This window comes from Thunnus thynnus, chromosome 2 (assembly GCF_963924715.1).
Source record: "Thunnus thynnus chromosome 2, fThuThy2.1, whole genome shotgun sequence".
Taxonomy (NCBI): domain Eukaryota; kingdom Metazoa; phylum Chordata; class Actinopteri; order Scombriformes; family Scombridae; genus Thunnus; species Thunnus thynnus.
In genome coordinates this window covers 36155849-36178021 of record NC_089518.1, presented here as the reverse complement: position 1 = coordinate 36178021, position 22173 = coordinate 36155849, and the positions used below count along the sequence as shown (strand labels likewise).

Sequence of the window (22173 nt, the reverse complement as noted above, 5' to 3'; positions counted from 1 at the left end):
GTTTGCTACAAGCCAAAGTACACGTATATACACACAGCTGTAGCAGGTGTGCGGTGAAGCTACTGCGCGTCGGTTGGCTGAATCCTCATACATACAGATGAATCCACAGGTGTAGATCCAGACGCCTACGTACTTGTTTCCTCCATCTTTCCTCATCATCCAGATCAATTTACTGGAATCATGAGATACTATATGTGTGTGTGTGTATGTGTGTGTGTGTATGTGTGTGTGTGTGTGTGTGTGTGTGTGTGTGTGTGTTTCTGTCACTGTCACCCTCAGACACAAACACACACTTAAATTATTATATAGACTCCCCACATAGCTCAGCTCACTCCAGCCTCCTGCGCTCACAGTTTGTCTGCACTGTTGTCAGTGTTGCTTTTAATAGCTCATAAAATACTACTAGTAATGGCAGCTACACACACACACACACACACACACACATATACACACACACACACACACACACACACACACACACACACACACACACACACACACACACACACACAAGCTCTGCAGAATCCTGGACATGTCCTGAATTGATTTGCTCTACAACTGTTGTTTTTGTCTCGGTTTTATAACATTTTATTTTCTTAATGCACAAAGGAAATATTGCAAAAATGCATTAAGAAATTAAAGCATATTTTCCCTAAAGTGTTTTTTTATCCTACTTTGAGAGCTTTAGAGTTTGGATTGTTTGTCTCTTCCTCCAGGCAGGGATCTGAAACCGGCTATATTTAGGTAATCCATCACAACGGCCCTCGTGTCTGATTTTATTGTTGTCAGAGTTACGTTAGCGTCGTGTTTAACGGAGGAGAAAGTGGAGATTGTTCTGAGAAACAGTCTCAAAGTAATATTAAGTGAACTGAATTAGCTCAAATGTAAACCCTGCTGTGGCCGTTTAAGACAACTTAACAGTGACAAAGTACAGTAAATACACACTTTAAATATATTTATCTTCTCTCTTCTCTCCACCAGGCTGTCATGAGTCGTGTTCAGAGTGCCGTGGAGCGAGCCAGCGGGAGTGCGTGTCGTGTTCAGACCCGGCCGCCTTGCTCAAAGGCGGGGAATGTGTCCCCGACTGTGGCGCTGGTTTCTACAGTCAAGAAGGCGTCTGTTACGGTAAAATCCCTACGTGACCTGACGTAGGTTTTCTGCATGATGACCCCCCCCGTAGCCCACCTAGCCAGCAGCTACAGAGACTTGACTGAGCTGCACACACACACACACACACACACACACACACACACACACACACACACACACACACACAGATGCTCAAAGTTTCAGAAAAACTCTCCTCCAGCTCCGGATCAGAGCAGAATCCGGTGTGACTCGCGGCTGTTATTCGTCCCGAAGCTCCGGCTCTCTCTCCTCCAGAGCTCCCGGGTGCTCAGCAGCTGTCTGCCCCCCCCCTCCTCCTCTCTCTCTCTCTGTGCTCCGTCCGGTGCCATTTATAAACATCTCACACACACACTCAGGCTCGGCGCCGCGACAACGCTCCCTAGTATATATCTGGACAATTATTCATACAGGGAGCGAACACGTTAAGAAGAACTGCGTTGAAAGTTGATCTTTTAACAGACAAACGAGGTGTCAAAGGAAAGTTCTGCTGCAGTGATACAGTAAACATCATCCGAGACACCGAGAGGTTTATTGTTAGCAGTGAACTGGAGGTGAAGGTTTGTTTTTTTTTTGTTTTGTTTTTTAGCTCCCTGCAGAGCTCCTCGCCAACATCCTCTCCTCTCCTCCATGTGGTGCCAAAATGATAAGTCAGCAGGAGTCGGAGTCGGCCAACAAACAATTTAAGAAAACACAATAATTAGGATTTCTCTCTTGCGCTAATGAGGATTCACAAGCTCATAGAATAAAGAGATCCTGTATGAATATGGATGGGTTCTATTTTTGAGTAGTAAGATGAAGAGGAGGGAGAATAGGCCTCCCTCAGGGTGACGGTGAACTCAGCAGAATATACTTAAAACCACCTGGAAGCGTCTTTTCCTGCAGCTACATATATATTGAAGTTGAAGCGCCCTCTTTAAGAAAATGACGGAAAAAAAAGGTCATACGCATTAGAATCTGCCAGTTAAAGCTTTGAGGTTTGTTTTAAAATGTCAACATCTGGAGGGAGGTGAAGGGTTTTTAACTTCTCACTTTTCCTCCTCGGGGTTTCCTGACTTTTATTTTTGTTTCTCGTTGCCCTCCGGCTCGCTGTAGGAGAAACTTTTGACTCTGTTTAGATTGAGAGAAAGACCTGCTGGAGCATGTTGACGTGTCAAAGTGTCATGTCAATATGAACCACTACACACACATACATGCAAATGAACTAAAGCTGAGTTTTCTTTAGATTTCTGGACATGTTTTGACTTGTTTATGACTTTTTTTTATTATTATCCTTGTTGAATATACTTGAATTTCCATATCTTATACATACTAACCAATAACTGACACAATAACTGACACAAACATTAATTTTTAAAACTGAGCACAAATGCATTTTATCATTAACGTCTACACGCTGCCGTTCACAGCCTGCGATTCGTCCTGTGCCTCCTGTTTCCCTGACAACCCCAAGTGCATGAGCTGCCCGCCTGGGACCTCTTTGCATCATGGGAAATGTATCTCCCAGTGTCCAGCTCACCATTACCAAGACAACCACAACAGATGCAGAGGTAGGCTCAGGTCAATCATTTCTAATTAAAACAAATTTCCAGAAAGTTGGTTAAAGAGAATTTTAATTAACATTTTTGTCTCCACTGTTGTGTAGCTGTAGGTGCTTCATGGCTGTTCCAGTAGCTGACATGTCATATTTATTATTTTAATTAAGCACATATACCGTGTTTTCATCTACTGCAGTTTTAATTGGATGCTTTAAGAAATTAAACAAAGAAGAAGTAGAAAGCAGCTCCAGCATTGTCATTGTTTATTAAAAACATAATTGTTTTTCACTTCTGCGCTGTCAGCATGCCAACTTCAGTCAGGCATGAAGACTTTTAAAACTTTTTAATATCTCGTCTTGTTTGTTTGTTTGTTTTATTGTATTAACCCTTTCATGCATGAATTATGATAACCTCAGTCAGAAGTTATTCCTCTTCAGGCATGAAAAGAAATACTTGAACTTCATTTTTCAAGGAGTTTGTCTAACTTTGTGGACAGATGGTTAATTGTCTCCCAACATAAAATCAATACTGGGAAATTTTAACCATTGTGTTACTCCTTAGTGGTTACTTGATGTTACGAAATCTTGGTTTTGAGCTTTTACAGTCATGGATGTATAAGAGAACTGGATACAGCGTCGGAGGCGGGGCCTCGTTCATTCTTATGAAAGTTGCTAAGTGGCGCATGAAGCAATAAAAAAATCCACTTCCTGGTATGAAAGTACCCGGATCTTCCGCATTGTGCGGCCCATAGAGCGTGCACACTAGTGACTTTCGCGAGTCAGCTACTCCGGCTAACTTGAACGGGGATAAAACAATTCAATCATGCGGCTCTTCTTCAGAATTTATTCTGATAGTGAGACAAGTCATTTCGCGGGGGTTGTGACGCTTAGAAAAATGTATCCGCTGATTTACAGACGTCTCTTTCACAATGTAAGTCTACGGGAAAAAGTCTTTTTGGGGCCAGTGTGCATCACGTGACGTTGTAATTAAACGGTTTTAAACTGGTGCTCTTCTTGTATCCAGTTCTCTTTATACATCCATGTTTTACAGAGAAATTTGTGTTGCACTTACAAAGGCTGGCCAATGGATGGCAGCGTACAGGATGACACACTAGAGTCCACCGTGTTGGCTGATGTGCAACTATACCATTAAAAGCCCATGCATATATAAGAAAACAGTTTTTATAAATAGCTGTCCACTGTAGTGACCACTATGCATGAAAGGGTTAAAGCTGAGCTATATACACATGTTAAATACAAATTAAAGACGGTGCAGTAAATCTCACTTTTATATGAATTCTCATAAAGTTTTGGGATTCAAAGTCTTTCAAATCTCAACTTAAAGCATGTCAGCCTACTGGTAATATGCTTTATGTTCTGCAGTGCTTAATTAATCATCTGCCTCTCCTCCTCAGCCTGCCACAGCTCCTGTGTGTCATGTTGGGGTCCGTCTGTATCCCAGTGTACCTCGTGCTCAGATGGGCTCCTTCTCCACCAGGGACAGTGTGTGGAGGCCTGCGGGGAGGGACTGTACTCCCAGGACAACACCTGCCAAAGTAAGAGCTTTTATCCATGTTTATTCACTATTAAAAACATCTTTATAAATGATCTGTCCTTTTTTTGACCTTTCATCTCCGCTGCGTCCAGATTGTCATCCTACCTGTCGCTCCTGTGTGGGACCTTTGGCTTCAGACTGTCTCCGCTGCCTCAAACCAGAGGAAGTTCTCCTCCTGCAGTCCAGTCACGTTCAGCAAGGCGTCTGCACAGCTGGATGTCCCGCTCACAGCTTCCTGGATGAAATGCAGACATGCAGAGGTGAGAGCGCGAGGTTTCTTTGATTTGATTTCTGCCTTTTCGTCGAGAGGCGATAACCGAAAGTCCTGGCGAGAGTCTCTGCTTTTCATGGAGCCAATTAGCAAGTCAATCATTAGTGACTTTGTGTTTTAAAACAGATCAGGTATCACCAGCATTAATGTCATTTGTTCAAACCCAATCCAATCAGAGCACAAGGGAAATCCATGCATACAAAACCAAACAGATCTATGTTTGTCCAATCAAACTTCTAATCCTGTTGCAAACTCTGCTTTCACGTTTGAATAACGTTAACTAGTTCTGTCCATCAATCAGCCCATTGACAGAAAATCAATCAGTTATCTGTTTCAAGGGATTTATTAAACAAAACGCCAAAGATTCGCAGTCTCCGGCTCCTCTGATGTGAGGATGAGTGATTTTTTTAACTGGTGCCAGATGAAATAATCAATTAAAAGACGACGCTTTGAGCTCCAGAAACCCAAGATAACATTTGTGTGTTTTTATCTTTGGCATTGGACCCTTGTTGCATGTCGTTCCTCATCTGTCTCTCCCCTTCATTTCCTGTGAGCTCTCTACTGTCGCTATCTACTATCTAATAAAGGCATAAAGAGCCAAAGGGGGGAAAAAACGGAAAAAACCTGCAGTTAATGCCGTCCAAAACCTAACCTTTGTGGTTATGTGGCTAACCAGTAGGCTCCCAGGATGCACCATGTAAACAGATGTTATGTTTTATTCTTCTTTTTTATTCATATGGTAAGATATCCCATCACACAGCCACAATGAACACCTGCATCCAATACAGAGATTAAGTGATCAGACTTAATCTACAGCAACATGCGCTTAATCAAAAACTTCCCTGTTTTGCTAATCTCAACATAATCCTAAAAGTAAGTTTGGACAGACGTTTGTGCACGTGTGTAGATTAGTAGACTTGTATTTCTGTTTGGAGAAGGAAGACAGGAAGTGTCAGGGATGGGACAAAAACAATCGATATCACAATATATCGCGATATTTCCACTTGTGATACGTTATCAATACGCTGCCGTCAAGTATCGATAGGACTACTCAGTATTGATTCAGCTACTTTGGCTTTAGCATTTCCAGTGACTGCTTCACAATAAAAGCCTCCCGCTGGTTCGCCAACGGAAAGCTTTTATTATGAAACAGCAGCCTTTGTGTGTCCCTTAGCACACACACACACACACACACACACACACAATGAGGAAAAAACCTGTATTTCAGAACCAAATACATCTGTTAAAATTCATTTTCAATATTTTAAAAACTGTTTCAATGTTTCAAAAAGTTCAGTTTCAGTGTTTCAACTTTCAAAACTTTTTTTTAAAAAAAACTCTTGCAATGTTTTATTTAAAAAGCTTTATCAATGTTTTAAAAGCTGTTTTCAGTGTGTCAAATTTTCAAAAAAATCTGTTTGAATGTTTAAAAAGCTTAGTCAATATTTTAAGGGGCATGACTAACGTCTGGTAGATACTAACGTCTTCTACTTCCACAGTCCTCCGCTGCTTTTCACATCATAATCGCACACAAGTAAAAGGATTTCTTTGTGTGTTCCGAAATCTTTTTTTCACTTAGTAGCACATGTAGTCCTTGAGAGAAAAGTTAGCGTCGACCTCCGCAGAGAGTCTGCTGGAGCTTCGTCACTAGTGTCACATTGGTAAAAGTTTCTGTGTGCTACCTGTGTTGAAGCTTTAACTATCAGCTTTACTACAAGAGGCTTTCTGGTGTGTGTATGTGTGGCTGTAGGGGGGGAGTGTCAGTACGTAGCATGTAAAGCTCTGAATGTAGCGCGATTACTTATCGGCGGGTCGTGCGTTGTGTTTACTGCCACAGAAAAGGAATAAATCTTAGTCATTATTTGTATAACTACAGTTCTCTGAGTAGCTCGACGCCTCCTCTCTGCTCCTCTTATCAGACTTTCTAACATTACCAGCAGCTCTGTGTGTGAGAGGCACAAACTGAGGCTACAGTGTTGTCATATTTATACCTGTGACACTAATGTATTGTTAATAGACATTCTACATTATCTGACTATTTCCTGCTGATTCTTTCTTTCTTCTTCAGTTACAGATATCGTGATATATATCGTAGATTGTTTCTTTGTGATATTAGTCCAGTCAATCTGTGGTTTGACCCGGGGAAAATTGCAATAGTAATCATTCAAGATTCTTAGGGACATCATATTAAAAGTATACCATTATATACTTAGTGGATCAAGGTAAATTCAGGGGTTGAAATTTGGCGCCTTCATTTCAGTAGAAGTGTGTATCTCTGCTTCTCAATATGCTATTTTCATATAATTTATGTCAATACATTGGTTTTCTAGGGTGTTCTTTCACATACAACCATCAGATATGACCTGTTCTGAATGTATATGTGCACTATGGGGGTACCCTTATGCCAAAATTACCTTTTTTTTAAAATCCAAACAAAGTCAAACAAATTAGGTCATAAACCATGTATTATCATTGAATTTTCTGCACAATCCAAATTTGTCTTAGTAATGTGTTTTTCCATGAAAACTATGATGCCTATCAGCACAGATTGCAGTGTTTCCCCTTGGTTGAGTGGTTTGGCTTGGCAGGGGGATGGGGGGGGGCATGGGTCGGGGGGGTGTGGGTGTGATTAGCAGCCACACATTTCTCCGTTCTTTGTGTCTCTGATTAGCGTCGTCAGGTTATGCTAACCCATTGTTGCTAACTTCGGAGCTAACCCCCTTCATTTTCCAGCACTTGGGGAAACAACAGACATGACTTTTTTTGGTCTTGACAGCATTTATTAACGGACATATATATATATATATATATATTGTGTATCCCAGAATCGCCTTTGTTGTGATATATATCGTTATCGTGAGTTCATCCACTCCTAGTGTGTTTGGAGACACCTGATCAGGTTGTTTGTGAGTATGAACTTGTGTGTGTAATGGGCTCATTTTTAGGTTTGAAGGACTAGTCTGTCAAGTGAGAATAATTATCACCCACCTCCCAACACCCACACAAACACACACCACTGCAAATACCACCTACTTACCAGAATGCCAAGTTTTTTTTTTAATGATGCGGGATGACAGCGAAGAGAAAAAGAGAAATGAAAAGACTGTAATCAGTTTTCTTTACCTCCCTTGTACGTCCAACCGTGTGCTATGAAATTCTATCCATTTACCACAATCACCGCTCCACTCTTTTCTTACCTCGCTGTTCAGTGTTTGTGCCCACTGACAGTACCGCATTCAGTATTTGGCAGGGAGAAGAGTATTTGTTCTGCCTGCTGTCTCTTCCTCGAGCGCAGCCAAGTCATTCGCCAACGCTGGCGTTTCGTTCAGCTCTACTTTCCTCTCGGCTCACTTTTCATCTGCTGGAGCTGCTGTTACCTGAAATTAGATAAAACACAGGCTGCCAAGCAGCGGTTTAATGGCTGCTGCTTATATTAAGATTAAATTTGAGGTATTTACTTGACAGAGAGACTTACAGGTGGTTTTGAAAGCGTGAGATCCCTGAAACTGAGCTGATTCTGATCTGGAAGAAGAAGGATGTTGCACTCATTTGTTTTGATTTTGGGAAACAGAATTAGTCTTTGTTAAAGCACTTTTGCATTTAAATGTTCACTTTTTAAGCTGCGACTGTAGAAAAGTACTAATAATTACTGGTTTATGACTTTTGAGTGCTGCTGCATCACACTATGTCCAACAAGTCCTGCAAACTAAACAACAAAGCGAGTGTTCGTCTTCCAAAATGACCCATATGACAGTTTGTCAGTATTTTAATTGGTAATTATTGTGATAATCAAGTAATTGTTTTACACATATTTGCTGGTTGCAGCTCCTCAATTTGAGAATTTGATGCTTTTCATTGTCATACGTGATGGTAAACTTTAGATTTTCAACTGTTAATCAAACAAAAACAAGATATTTTATACTTGTAACAGATATTTTTCACTATTTTTCTGAAATTTTGGTTGCAGATACACTGACCACCGGTCTGCTAACAGATTAGTGTAAAGTATCTGGTTGTTTAAAACTACCCATTTTTACTTTTAGAGTCCTTTTTTTCACAGGACAGGGGTTAACTTTCATAAACTTATCCTACTTGTATGTTTTGCATGTAAAAATGTAATCAGCAGAGTAACAAGTAAGGAGTCAAATTGGGGTAAAAGTGTATTTCAACCTGAAATGTTATACAGGAGAAATACTGCACTCAGATGTGTACTTGTGTGACAACCTGTGAAGGTGAAGGTACGTAAAGGTACATTGTTACTGTCTAACTCTTGGTGTAGGATGCTTAATATAGGAGGTTTATGCAGCGTTGCTGTACTCATCCTTCATGTAGCGAACAGACACCTGGACTCTTGGGGAAATAATAAAAAAAAAACACAATACAGAGCTTCAGTATTTCACTATTGCACTGTTATTTATCATTGAAACTTGAATGTGGACAGGAGGTGTGGGGGTGGAGGGTCCTTTAGCTGACCTTCTCACTCTGAATTCAAAGTGATCAGAAGCCGTGAGCAGCCGGGGGGGGGGGGGGGGGGAGGGGGGGAGCGTAGGAGATGAGTGACACGGGAGATATGGTGAGTTTGAAGACATGGGTAGGTTGCATTACGGGTAGAGGTTTTTGTTGCTATGCTCCCACGGTGCTTGCAGATAAGTTCTCGCCGTCTGTTTACAGTCACTCAGCAGCTGTGTTTCAAGATGTTGAGTGCAGTTTAGCCATCGCGTCAATTGCAGGGTGCTCCGAGGAATGTCTTTATAGTTTCCTGTTAGCTGACACGGTTCCCGGATTCCTGAAGCTCGGAAACGTTGTAATTTGTCGCTCGTTCTGTTGTTTATACGTTTTTCTCTAATTCCAGTGGTGTTCGCTATATGAGGAGAGTGAATGAGTCTCACCATGACTTGCTGGTTTGCTGGAATTCAAAATAGTTTCAGAAAGATGAGCAACACTTGTGGTATGAAGAAGTTGAAGATTCTGCAATTAATGAGTTTCTGTAGTGGTTTTTATGATATATTTTTCTATGATATATTTTTTATGATTGAATTTTTTAATGATGTATCTTTTTAATCACTTTTTAATATTTTTTATCAATTTATATTGTTGTATTATGCATCTTTCTGCTCCCTCTATACACAGCACTTTATAAAGCCTTTTTATCTTTACTATTACTACTATTATTATTATTATTATTGTTATTATCCCAATCAAAGTCTTTCTAAATGTATGCCATATCTAATAGGCACATTTTTGGATGAACAAAAAACCCCAAGTACCACCAAGCCCCTAACTGCACCTTTCTAGTTAATGGACCAAATATGGCGTCACCCATGTCCCTTCTTGGACAACGATTGGCCTGAAGCCACATGACCATACATCCAACCCATCTTTGTAGACGCCCCATTGGCTGATATGTGTCTGGATGTATATGATTGGTTGTCTTTTATATATTTTTTTTAACTTTTTTATACCCAACTTACTTTGTTTAAATGGTATTTGTAATGTGTTTTATGATGACCCTGATGAAGGCCACAAGCTGAAACGCGTCGGTCAACTAATAAAAGTTGTTCCTCATACTACAAGTGTTGCTGGAGTTCTCATCTTTCTAGACTTCTTTCTCTTCTCCATGCACCTTGGAAGTGGGTGAAGTTGTGCCAGAGACCCTCAAATTGGAGTTCACAACCTCTCTGGGAGTCACAAACGGCAGAAATCAGTGATCAAGCTTTTATCTTCGAATGATGGATATTTGGCACCTTTTTAACAATAAACCAACAGCCTGAATAGAGAAACTTAAAACTCCTTATTTTGCATCACACTTGAGCAGCCTGCAGATACATTCCTGCAATAAGGGCTCATGAGTCGGCATCACTTTGATTTTTTTGGGATGTTGAGTCTGAAGCCATTTAGATAATAGCACGATTTGTTTCCTCACAACAGTTTACTTTTAAGTTCGAGCCGAACACCAGAGAAATTTTGTTTACTTTACCTAGAATCGAATAGCCATTAGCGATATTGGATTCCCTTAATCATCCAGGACAAGACAATTACAAATCGATGAGTAGTGGTCAGACCGGTGTCCTCTAACACCCATTCGTCTCTGTGATAGCATGGGACCAAAACACCGCTGAGCCAATACATGGGTTTTATTGTGATTAATGAGAAACAAGGTTTGCAGCTACATGCTAAACTTACACTCACAATAACAAAATACATCAAAATCAAAAGGAGAAAATGTCAGATTAACCTGCAAAAAAGGAGCTGAGTCAAAGATTAGCGTGATGCTTCTTATGGATAGTTAATTCTGTGAGTAGTGAGAACTTTAATCTGTTTGATGTATCCTTGAATGATTAGTATGCTCCGCCGCCGCCGCGATAACAGTCTTCTCCTAAGACTTTTGGAAAGCTGCTCAGGATTTGCATCACCTGGAACAAAGAGGACATTTCAGTACCTTGTTATCAATTGTTTTGATTTCCAAAGAACAAAAAGAAGCAAAATTCATAACAATAACAACACAAAATAACAAAGTATGGTAACATAATATATCTCACTATGACGTGAAGATGAAACCTGTCCAGTAAAGTCCGATACTAATAGTGATCAATCAAAACACAGACAGATAATTAATGCAGCAGACAGTTTTAATTAAGGCTGGTTATTATCAACATCAGTTAAACTGATAGATAAGATCTTGATCAATTGCTGTAACATTTATTGCCAAATAAAATTATCCATATGCCGATCAATCAATCAACATAAAGGTAAACAGCAACCATTAGCAAATAGGGTCAAATAGAGCAGACGATTTATAGAGATTCTTCAAGCAATTAAGTTAACCTAAGGTTAAGTGAAGATTGTATACATATCTTCATAATTCATAATAATAAAATGTGATGATTAAAGTTGATATAGTTTGTGTTGAGTTAGTAAATAATTACAGCTGCAACAGTAAGTATTTTAATCAATCAGCAGAAAATTAATCAGTAAATATTGTGATAATCGAGTAATTGTTTTAACCCTCCTGTTGTCTTCATGCAACTTTTGTCCTCTCGGGTCAATTTTGACAAAAGTCCACAGATGCTATAAACTTTAATAAAACACCCAAAATTCAATGAAAGTAGTGATCATTACTTTTACTTGTAAAGTGTGTGATATGGAACCATCCATGTGATTTTCAAGCAATTAGATGAAAGAAATCCATATTTCTGATATAAAAACATTTGAAAACGGGTCAAATTTGACCCGAGGACAACAGGAGGGTTAAACATAAAATTTCAAGCAAAAATGACAAATATTTGCTGGTTGCAGCTTCTCAATTTGAGGATTTGATGCTTTTTTGTCGTCATACATGATGGTAAACTTAAGATTTTCCACAGTTGATCAAACAAAACAAGATATTTTAAGACATCATCTTGTCCTCTATGAAATTATAACAGATGTTTTTCACTATTTTCTGAAATTTTATTGACAAAACTATTAATTGATTAATGAAAAAAATAATCATTAGTTGCAGCCCTTTAAATAATACTTACAGTCACTTTACTCTCAACTGATACTCAGTCTAGTGTTCATTGCAACAGTAGTTATTTGCATTTTATTTTACAATTGTCGTCTATACCAAAAAGAAAAAAAACATCTGAGGCGATGAGGTGGAAGTGTATCTGTCAAGGTGTTAATGATTTTTTCTAATTTGTGAAGAGAGTAAGTTCAAGTTACAGCTAAAAAAGCTCATCTCTAGCTTGGAGTTTCATTGTTCATCACCTATTGTGTCCGACTAAGTGCCACTCGTCTAGTTTTCTTTTAGTCTAAGCTTCTTAAATTAGTCTCAACAACAACAGCACGGAGAGAGAGAGCTGAGGATCAATGTGATAAATGACACGTCATTAAAGCTCTATTCACAGTAATATGTAAAGAAGTTGTTCCACTCTGCGTCTATTCTCAGTAACAAAGGTTTGGTTTCCCTTCGGTGGCGTGTCAGTGGGTTCAGGTACGACTGGGAACAATGGAGGTTATTGTATATGTGAGAGTGTGTGTGTGTGTGTGTGTGTGTTGTTCTGACAGATACTCAGACCTCCTCAGCAGCTACTGTCCTGAAGCGGAGGAGGACGGTGTGTAAACATGCACATGAGACTCACAGACTCCAGCGTTTATGTATACACACACACACACACACACACACACACACACACACACAAATATTAAGTGGGCTGGAGCTGACAAGCTATCAGATGTCTGAGAGGAAATTCCTGGCTGTAAATCCTTCTCCTCTCCAGTCAGAAGCCCTCTTATGCAGACAGAGATAGTTGGCGTGTAGGAGGCTTAATGCTGCTTGACAGACAGGTCGAGCTGCAGAACACCAACACACACACACACACACACACAAGAGGTTAACACACACACCTGAACTGTGTTGGTTCACTTCTCACAATATCACAGATGTTCATTTCTTTTCTTTCAGGCTTTTAAATTTGTCGTTTGTGTGATTTTTATTAAATTAAGACAACAAAAGGACTTAACTTAAATTAAGAAGAAAAGAACAAAACATCATCAGTAAGACACATTTGTTTAAAGAGGATTTTACACATCAGTGTGTGTTTCCAGGTGTTTGGGAGTACTACTGCATGTGTGAAACAAGTAGTCTAAAGTTTTCTGTGTCTCTAGAGGGACCTGTGTGAAATCTGATAAATTGCCTTAAGTGATGTCACTTGAGTCATCATCGGCTGGGCCTGAAGTTTGAAAAGTAAAAACATCTGGAGGTGTGGAGTTAGAAAGAGTCTGTAGCCTGTTGCTCATCTCTGCTGGAGGCTAGCAGCTCCAGGCTACGTTAGCCACTACTAGCATAACACACCCGGGTCTGTACAGTTGACTGAATCGAGTTGCATTGTGGGTAATGTAGGCGACAGGTTTTGCATGGAATAAAAAAGACTATGGCTGCATTCAGACCGAAAACAGCTCCGCATTAAAACAATGCAGAAACAATCCAGGAAGTCCAGTTGGAGCTATTAATACATTTAAATGCAGTTCAATGTGTTACGCCCATAGTTGTATAATAAGAGCTGGATAGGGCGCCGCCGCCAATATTTCCCAGTGGCCACTCGCGGTATTGCAGCGAAAAATCCCCCTGCGGCCCAAAAAGCATTTTCCCCATAGACCACCATTATAAAAGAGACGTCTGTAAAACTGCTGACAGGACCCCTCGAACTGCAAACAACATCAATTATGACTCTTTTTATTATGAACTTTTGATTCATGGAGGTTTTATATTTGTAAAACTTTCCTTGAGCTGAGAAAAGAGCTTTAAAAATCCGTGACGTCATCACAATGTAAAGTCTATGGGTGGAGCGGGAGAAACACTACTGTGCATATTCAGTGGGCCGCACAACACAGAAGCAAACCCGGAAGCTAGAAGGACTATAGGACTGAATGAGCGCCATTTTTAGTCCAGTATCCAGCTCTTCTAATACATCCATGGTTACGCCAAAATACAGCACGACTACCACAATAGTCATAGACTGGATCATACAACTCGGGGAAAGTTATTATAGCAGCAATGTTACAAAGTAATCCACCAGGAATGTGCTCTTGCATGTATGTGATTGATCGATGCAGCACCTTGTCGGATGCATTGCAGCAGAAGTTCTCCATTCAAATGAATGAGAGGGCAGTTTTTTCACACAGATAATGTCTAATTTCACCTCTGCTGCATCTGTTTTGACTCTTTTTTAAAATCCATCCATCGTGAGTCTGAAAACTTATATGAGCTCAATGATGAATCAGTGGAAGGAGTGAACGGACTTGTAGCATACCACAACAGAACAAATTTAAACATTAGATCCTTCAGAGGAGTGAGATATAACCGTGCACTCTTGTTTTCTGCTGTGTAGCACTCAGAACTCTTTGCAGCACTAATGTAATGATCAGGCTTTGTACTGTACCAGGAGGCTCATTTGTGGAAGGCATCGAGGAGCGCCTGCACCTCCAAACTAAATCACAACCTCATCGACTGCGCCCACCTTAAATTATGCCCCCATCAGCACAAAAACAAAAGTAATGAATCCGATTCTCTGAGCCCGTGCACCAGATAATGTGTGATGAGAATGTCTGTGCGCGTGAATTTAGGCGAGTACGGGAATCAATATGCTCTGCAACAAATTAGACGTCCAAACGGAAATAAAGGAATGAGGCAGCTGCTTATCATTCTTATTCTCTCCTCTTATCAATGTGTTTGACAGCAGAGTCTGTTTAATATGCGTCTGAGTGTGTGTTTGGTTTTTTGACTTTTGATACGAAGGTTTTGCGTGTAACTCGTGTTCGAACGTGTGTTTATGTCACACGCGACGCGACCGAGAGGAAAAACATGTGGGTGTTAAACCTAATCATGGAAACGTATAGGCTGTCTTCTCATATCAGCTAACCAATTAAGCTTAGACAGAGAAGAAGAGGATTATGGGTAGGCGGCAGGCAGGCGGGGAGAAGGTGGGTGATGATGAGATGTCAGATTGACGGTTTTGGCTGACACCGCCGTGACTTTTCAAGGTCTTTGTGCTCCCAAAGGGTAAATGTTTTTGTAGGTTGAGGCTCTCTCACACACACACACACACACACACACACACACACATGCACAGCGCTGTGTTGGCTCAGGTAAAGCACCACTCTGCTGCTCCTGCCAGTGCCTGTCATGCAGTGTGTACACAAGACCCGGATACAGCTGACAGCCCTCTGAAAGAATCCGGTGAGGAGTAATTATAAACACAGACACACACACACACACACACACACACATCAGCGCATATACTGTATAAAGAAAAGTCACACACACACACACATCGACTAACACTCCTGGCCGCTTGGTGACAGGCCTTTTGTCTTCCGTTTCCAGCAGCAGCAGCAGCAGTCAGTCGGTCCGTGTCTCAGCTCGGCTCGGCTCGGCTGCCAGAGCCGATAGCGCCGCTCAGCTATTTGTCTTCACGCTGCCAAAGCAGACATCAAAGGTGGCACAAAAGGGCCTGTTTCGAGGGGCAGCTGTGGCGTAGGGTGAAGGGTGTGTGGGGGCATGTAAGGGAAGTGTAAATAATCCACCTATTTGAAGCCAAGTATATAAAAAAAGACAACAAGCAGAGGAATGTTGCAGCAGGAGCCAAACTCTTCACATATCAAGCTAAATTGAATCGTGGTTAAAAGTGCAACTGTGAACAGTTTAAAGCTGCGTTAGGAGACACTTATATGAGGTTTCTGAACAGATATTTTTTATCTTTCAGTCCAGATAAAGTTCTGATATTTGGTTTCATTTCAAAACCTTAAAAGAGTGAATTATAAAAGGTCTTTTAAAAGAGAAAGAGCAAGTTTTACGACACTAGGAAGTCAAACTGTGAGCTTAGACTGACACCACCACCCTACACTCAAACTGTATCCCATGTTTATTCTAGTTTTATTTGATTTTACTTAAATTTTATGAATGAATTTATTTTTAAAAGTTCTTTGCCTGATGTAAAGTCCTTTCATTTGTCTCGGTCGGTTTGAAAAGTGCTACTTATGTCTTGTTCTGATCCTTCTGGTTTAGTTTAGATCCTAGTTTCATATTTTTTTGTTGATCCTTTACTGCCAAGTTATCTGAAGTAGCTTTAATCTCTTAACCTGCGACTTTCAAAACTATTGTTCAGATTTTAAACCATCATCCTTTAAACAGGAGTTTTATGTTTCATTATCAGAACTGAACAGTCCAACGTTTCCCGAGCTGAGCGGTAGTCTTTTGCTGGCTCGTGGCCGTCTTGGATCCGACTCTCCCGAGCTGGCACCGGCTCCGGTGTTAATGTGTAACTTCAGATTGCTGAAGCTGGCTGCCGGCCTCATACATTTATTTTCGAAGTGGCAGAGCTGACTAATAGCTCTTGAGACTCGGATTCCAAAAACGTCAATAGTGAAGGAACAAGATACAGTAGAGTTGTCACAGGATAACAGAAATAGTGGCTGCTGTTCAGACACAGATACATGGGATGCAACTATTTTTAGGTGTGTACCTTTACAGCAACAAGAGCAGTCCTCCTTAATCCAGTTATGACACATTTATCCTACATTACCGCAGTGATATACACAGTAAAACAAACCGCTGATCCCCTCAGATGACTTCTCACCGTACTGTAGCAGTACGTTCCAGGTTGCTTTCACACCTGACTTGTTTTGTTCAGTTGAGTCGAACCCCGGAGCGTTTACCTCGTCTCTGCAGTGCGTTCGGGCAGGTGTGAACACAGCAGTTGCACCTGGGTGAAGACCAAAACAACCAGACCAAGACCTTGTCGAAGAGGTGGTCTTGGTCCAGCTCCAGAGATCCAACCCAACTGCAGGAAGCATTGCGCAATTTCTGGATTAAACTAGCTTCCGTAGCCAGTTGTGCTGTACATTATACTCCCTTCTCCTGTTTAGCTGACTGAAGGCAGCACGTCTTCTTCACGTAATGTGAAGCAACATATGGTTCTCATATTTTTGCTTGGTATATGACCCAAACGACTGGGCTGGATTATCCAAATATCTGCTGGAAAAAAATGAGAAACATCAATAGTTTTCATGGTCAGAAACAGCAGATACAACATTTATAAAGCACATGATTCAGCTTTTATTCATCGCTATTCTTATAAATAAGAATATGAATAATAATAAGAAGAAAACAGTTGAGAAGTAGCCGCTGCTGAATGGATCTTTCAGCACCACGGAGGTGATGAGAAAGAGGGAGAGATGCTGTTTATTTCAATAATAACAGTCGTACACTTTATTACTGATAGAAAATATGTTCAAAGACCGTTCTACTAATTCACCCTCCTGTGTGGAACAAGTCGTATCCCTGAGGGCTACAGTTCATACATTAGTTCTATTTTCTGTTCTACAAAAAGGCGAGAAGGAAAATCAAGTCTTTTCTAAATGTTGTAGCCTAACTCTCCTCTCTCCACCTCCCAACCTTAGAGATATTCTGACCGATGAACGGAGTGACAGCTCCCACACGGCTGTTGTTGATACATTTTGGTTGGTTTGACATTAACTGAACCAAAAGGGAAAATGCAACAAAGTAGAAACTCATCCACTGACCAAAGCGAACCGACCGTAGGTGTGAAAACGCCCTAAAAAAGTAAAAATAACTGCATCTATAATCCTCCAAAGACAGTCTCTTCCCTGAGGGACAGTCATTTTAGGCTTTTCTTATCGTGGCAGCGGGGAGACACAGTCGGAGGATGGAGCCTCCTCTGTCTCGGGCCACAGCTTTAAATCTTTTTTTTTCGTGGTGAATATAAAACATGTTTCTCTCCTTGTCCTTTTTCAGAGTGTCATCCCTCCTGCTGGCACTGTACCGGGCCATCTGCAGACAACTGTACGTCCTGTCCGTCCCTGTCCAGCCTGCAGGAGGGCCGATGCGTCCCCACCTGCCCGCAAGGATTCTTTATCCAGGACAAACAGTGCCAAGGTGAGCACGGACACACATAAACACACTTGTACCTCTGTGCATGTGAGAGGTACACCGTTAGTCCCCCAACTTAACCTAAAACCTGACTCAAATAACCCCCATGAAGACATAAGAACTCATTCTCAAGGTCGACAGCTGTTCCTCACAAAGTTAGCAGTGCAAAACTTGTAAAACTTGGTAAATCTTATGTCTGTGTGTGACTATTACAGTGTTTTATAATGTAGTTATGTAGCTGTAAACCTTATAATAGGCTAATTACTAAAATAGAATTAAACAGTCACTATTGTCATCATCATTAAGAGTGCTGCCTCCTAAAACGATAAGACAATGATTATGATAATTGTTATTCTCGCACCAGTGGGATCATTAGCGTGAGTGTTTGTCCCAATTAAGACCCCTGTTGTTGTTGTGGACTTGTAGTGCCTGCAGCTGTTGTTGTTGTTGGTGGTGGTGGTGTCTCAATCTGCCCTAATCAGGAATAAAACCACAGAAAGTCTAAACATTACAGTTAACGGTTCACTTTCTGTGACCCGTGGAAACGTGTTTCCACAGAATAAGCGAGAAAACGGAGAAACAGAAGGTCTGATAATGTGCTTCGTTATTTGACACTAAGACATCTTCACTGGAAGAAACACAGGAAACAAAAAAAAGAGTTTCTGCAAAACATAAGTGGGAGAAGTTCTAATTAATAATGAGTTAAGCGTTTTCATGAGTGTTGCATTCACAGGACAACAGTGTCATGACTCACAACATGTCAGGTTGGGGAAGCAGGAGTGGACCGAAAAGGGAGATTTGATGAAAACCTCCGTTAAACTTGCAATGGTCAAGAGCAGAACAAGGCAAACAGAACTAGCAGACAAAACAAATGAAAGACTGAACACAAAAAACAGGACTTAAATAGTAACTGAACTAACGAGGAGATGAGGTGCAGGTGGAGGGAGAGATGGGTGGAGAACTCAGGAGAAGGGAGTGAACAGGCAGGGAAACCAGGAAACCAAAAAACACAATACTCTAAGCTACTGGAAACGCAAAAAGAACACAAAAAGTCCAAAAACCAAACAAAGTCCAGGCAGGATGTGACCAAGCAGCAACCTCCAGGGCTGAAAAATGAAGCCAATGCGGAAGTGCCAAAAACTGCAGTTCCTCAAACGGCCACTTGAGGCTCCAAAAGCGAGTCATTCTCCATAGACCCCCATGTTAAAATGCCCAACTTTACAGCAGAAATAAACACGTTTACAGCCTGGTACAAACAACGGTTTTGGTCTCTGTAGCTAATGTCCTCTTTCAAGACAACTGTACGAGGGGTGAATTTTTTTATAACTCACCCGTTTAAATTGTATTAAGCCGTAAAGTTATGCATAATGAAGGCTGCTTTGAGTGACAGGTCCGCCAGCTGCTAGGTGGCTTGTTTCAGCCATTCGGCCCGCCTCTTTACCCATTTTTGATTGGCTTGGAGTTAGGCAGAGTCACGTACTGCCAAGATGGCGACGGCCGGAGCGGCTCACTTTGAGCTGCAAAACCGCTCTTCAGAAACCAACGGGTGACGTCACGCTGACTACGTACATATCTTTATACAGTCTATGGATGTGACACAATAAATATTATTTCTTCTACAGTTAATGAGCTGATTACACTGATATGAAATTGTAGGAGAGACCTGAGCATTTTTAAAAGATTAGAAGAATCTGTTTCAAGATTCAGGAGACGTCTAGAACAGCTTTTAGTTTAGTCAGTGCAATGAAATTACACAAAACTGATGAAATTGACAGATTGGAGAATGACAGATTTTGTGTGTTTTCATCACATAATTTGATTTTCAGATCATCTTTTTTACAGCTCGGTGTTAAAGTGGGATCAGTGACGGTGTCGTTTATTACAGTTGTGTTTAAACATCACACATGGACACTTTTTGACTAGATTAACGAGTAAACAGTAGAGGAGAACGCCAAGGTCAGACGGTGGTACCTGTGCAATATGTTAACCACTGAGAGGAGCTTAGCCACCTCTTTAATGAAAATCCATTTGCTCTAATCTGCCATTCATTACCTCGGCTCAGTTTACCGTCTCTGAGCTCATTGGAAGCAAAGACAACCCCTCTATCTCCCGTCTACCAGCTTTCGCCTTCAAGCCTTTTTAAGCATGCTGAATGTTATTGTTTATCTTGAGAAAGGCAAAAAAAAACGTGGTAAACATCATTGGATCTTTTAATAGTTTTGTCTCCAAACTTTGGCTGAGTAATTGAAATGGCAGATGCAGACAAATACCTAGACAGTTAAGAAGAATGATGGACTCAGATTACATTTCCCCCTGCGGGATACCAAAATAAATGGGGCTCTGTTTTCTTACTTGGCTTTTCCTTCGGTGTTGATTGGCTCATTAGAAGTTACTCAGATACCCTGAAGAAATATTGTATTCCTGTCTTAAAGAGAATAAACTTTTACTGCAAAGTTTTGGTGTTTGTTGACTTTTAATGCTATATGGGAAAAGCCTGTTAATATATTAAAGAGTTGCTTGTAATTACTGTTAAATGTATATAAAGTAAAGCTCATACATTACTTGAAAATGTATGTAGATATATTGGAAAGTAAAGTTGCTTTTAATTACTATAAAATAATGTTTAAATAAAGTAAACCCCATACATTTAAGGGAAAAGCCTGTTAATATATTAAAGAGTTGCTTGTAACTACTGTTAAATTATGTGTATATAAAGTAAAGCTCATACATTAGTTGAAAATGTATGTAGATATATTGGAAAGTTACTTTTAATTACTATAAAATAATTTTTAAATAAAGTAAACCCCATACATTTAAGGGAAAAACCTGTAAATATATTGGAGAGTTGCTTGTAATTACTGCCAAAAATTATTGTTAAAATTATGTTTTTGTACACTATTATCACATGATCTTATTTTTTTTACAGTATAAAACAACATATACCAGGGATTTACTGTAAATAGATTGGATAATCACATAAAATAAAAACCTAAAGCTTTCAAGATACCATTAATGGGTGTTAAAGTAGAGTAGTTTAAATGTAATTTTACATAATTTTTCTGTGTTTTACATCCAGAAATCTGTACTTTGATGGGGAGTTTCATTTAAATTACGTAGTTTCAATTTATTTCCGCAATGTTTTTCATTTTTTGGGGCAGATTTATACATTTGTTTAACATTCTAGCAATGTTTTATAATGATTAATAATTTTTTAAATTTTACAACAGTTTGACTGTAAAAACACAGACAATGTTCACAGTCACATCTGTATTTTTTTAAAAAAAAAGTCTCTGTAGAATAACTAAAGGTTTTTACGATTTTTTTTTTTTTTACAGTGTAGGCAATAAGACACAGCATGTAGTTAAAGGTCCATGAATTGATATGGATCAAATTGACTAGAGTTATATGAAACTGGTGGATCGTAGTGACAAAGTCTGAAAGAATGATCAAGTCTGCAGTTCTATGGAGATTTTTAGCCTCTTTTATCTCATAGTTTTTGTTTTTTACGGCACAATTACTGCATGTTTCAGTCTCTCTTCCTGCCAAACACCAAACAGCAGAGAAACAAAGTTAGAGACTAGCTGGTGAAGAAAGTGAAGAAACATCCAGCAGCTCAAAATCCAGATATTTATCTCAGGAGTAGGTAGAGACCAAACCTGAGCTAAAAGAAGAGAAAGTCATCAAAAGACTCCATATAGGATGATAATGTTGCTCTGTGTCAGTTGTTTGCTAACATATTTGCAGTAAGAACTTTAAAAGATGATCATATGTTATAGATGTGTGTTTTTCAGCTTGTTTTAACAAAGTAGTTTGGATGGAAAATGTTTGTGAAACCTGTTTTTACATGACTTTATTCCACTGTAATAACCTGACTTTGAGGTGTTATAAGAAGAGAACAGCTGAGTTTCCACACAAGTCAAGTCAGTGTTCAAGCAATTTTATTTACTGTATATAAGCTAAAATTACAACTCACAAATTTGCATACATACATACAACATCCTCTGTCCTTTAACTCTAGTTTCAAATCGGTGAAAAACTTCCTTTAATGAGAAACAAATACAAGAAAATGTCAGTAAAAGCAGCAGAGAAGGGATCCTCTTCCAGGACAAACCTGCAATAGTCATATAAATTCAATTCAATTCTATTTTATTATTTATATATCACCAAATAATGACAAAAGTTAACTCAGGGCAGTTTTCACATAGAGCAGGGACCCAATGACCCCCCCCCATGAGCAGCACTTGGTGACGCAG

General features: G+C 40.0%; 1 protein-coding gene across 2 annotated transcripts in view; it reads left to right on the top strand.

Moving 5' to 3' along the window:
• The window catches only part of fras1 (Fraser extracellular matrix complex subunit 1), a 293698-nt gene that overhangs the window by 146182 nt on the left and 125343 nt on the right, over positions 1-22173 (top strand). For both annotated transcript variants that reach the window (XM_067572464.1, XM_067572456.1), the window contains exons 14-18: positions 982-1125; positions 2535-2675; positions 4078-4218; positions 4310-4477; positions 17786-17926. In XM_067572464.1, coding sequence (XP_067428565.1) covers positions 982-1125; positions 2535-2675; positions 4078-4218; positions 4310-4477; positions 17786-17926 — 735 coding nt within the window. The remainder of the gene's footprint in view (positions 1-981; positions 1126-2534; positions 2676-4077; positions 4219-4309; positions 4478-17785; positions 17927-22173) is intronic.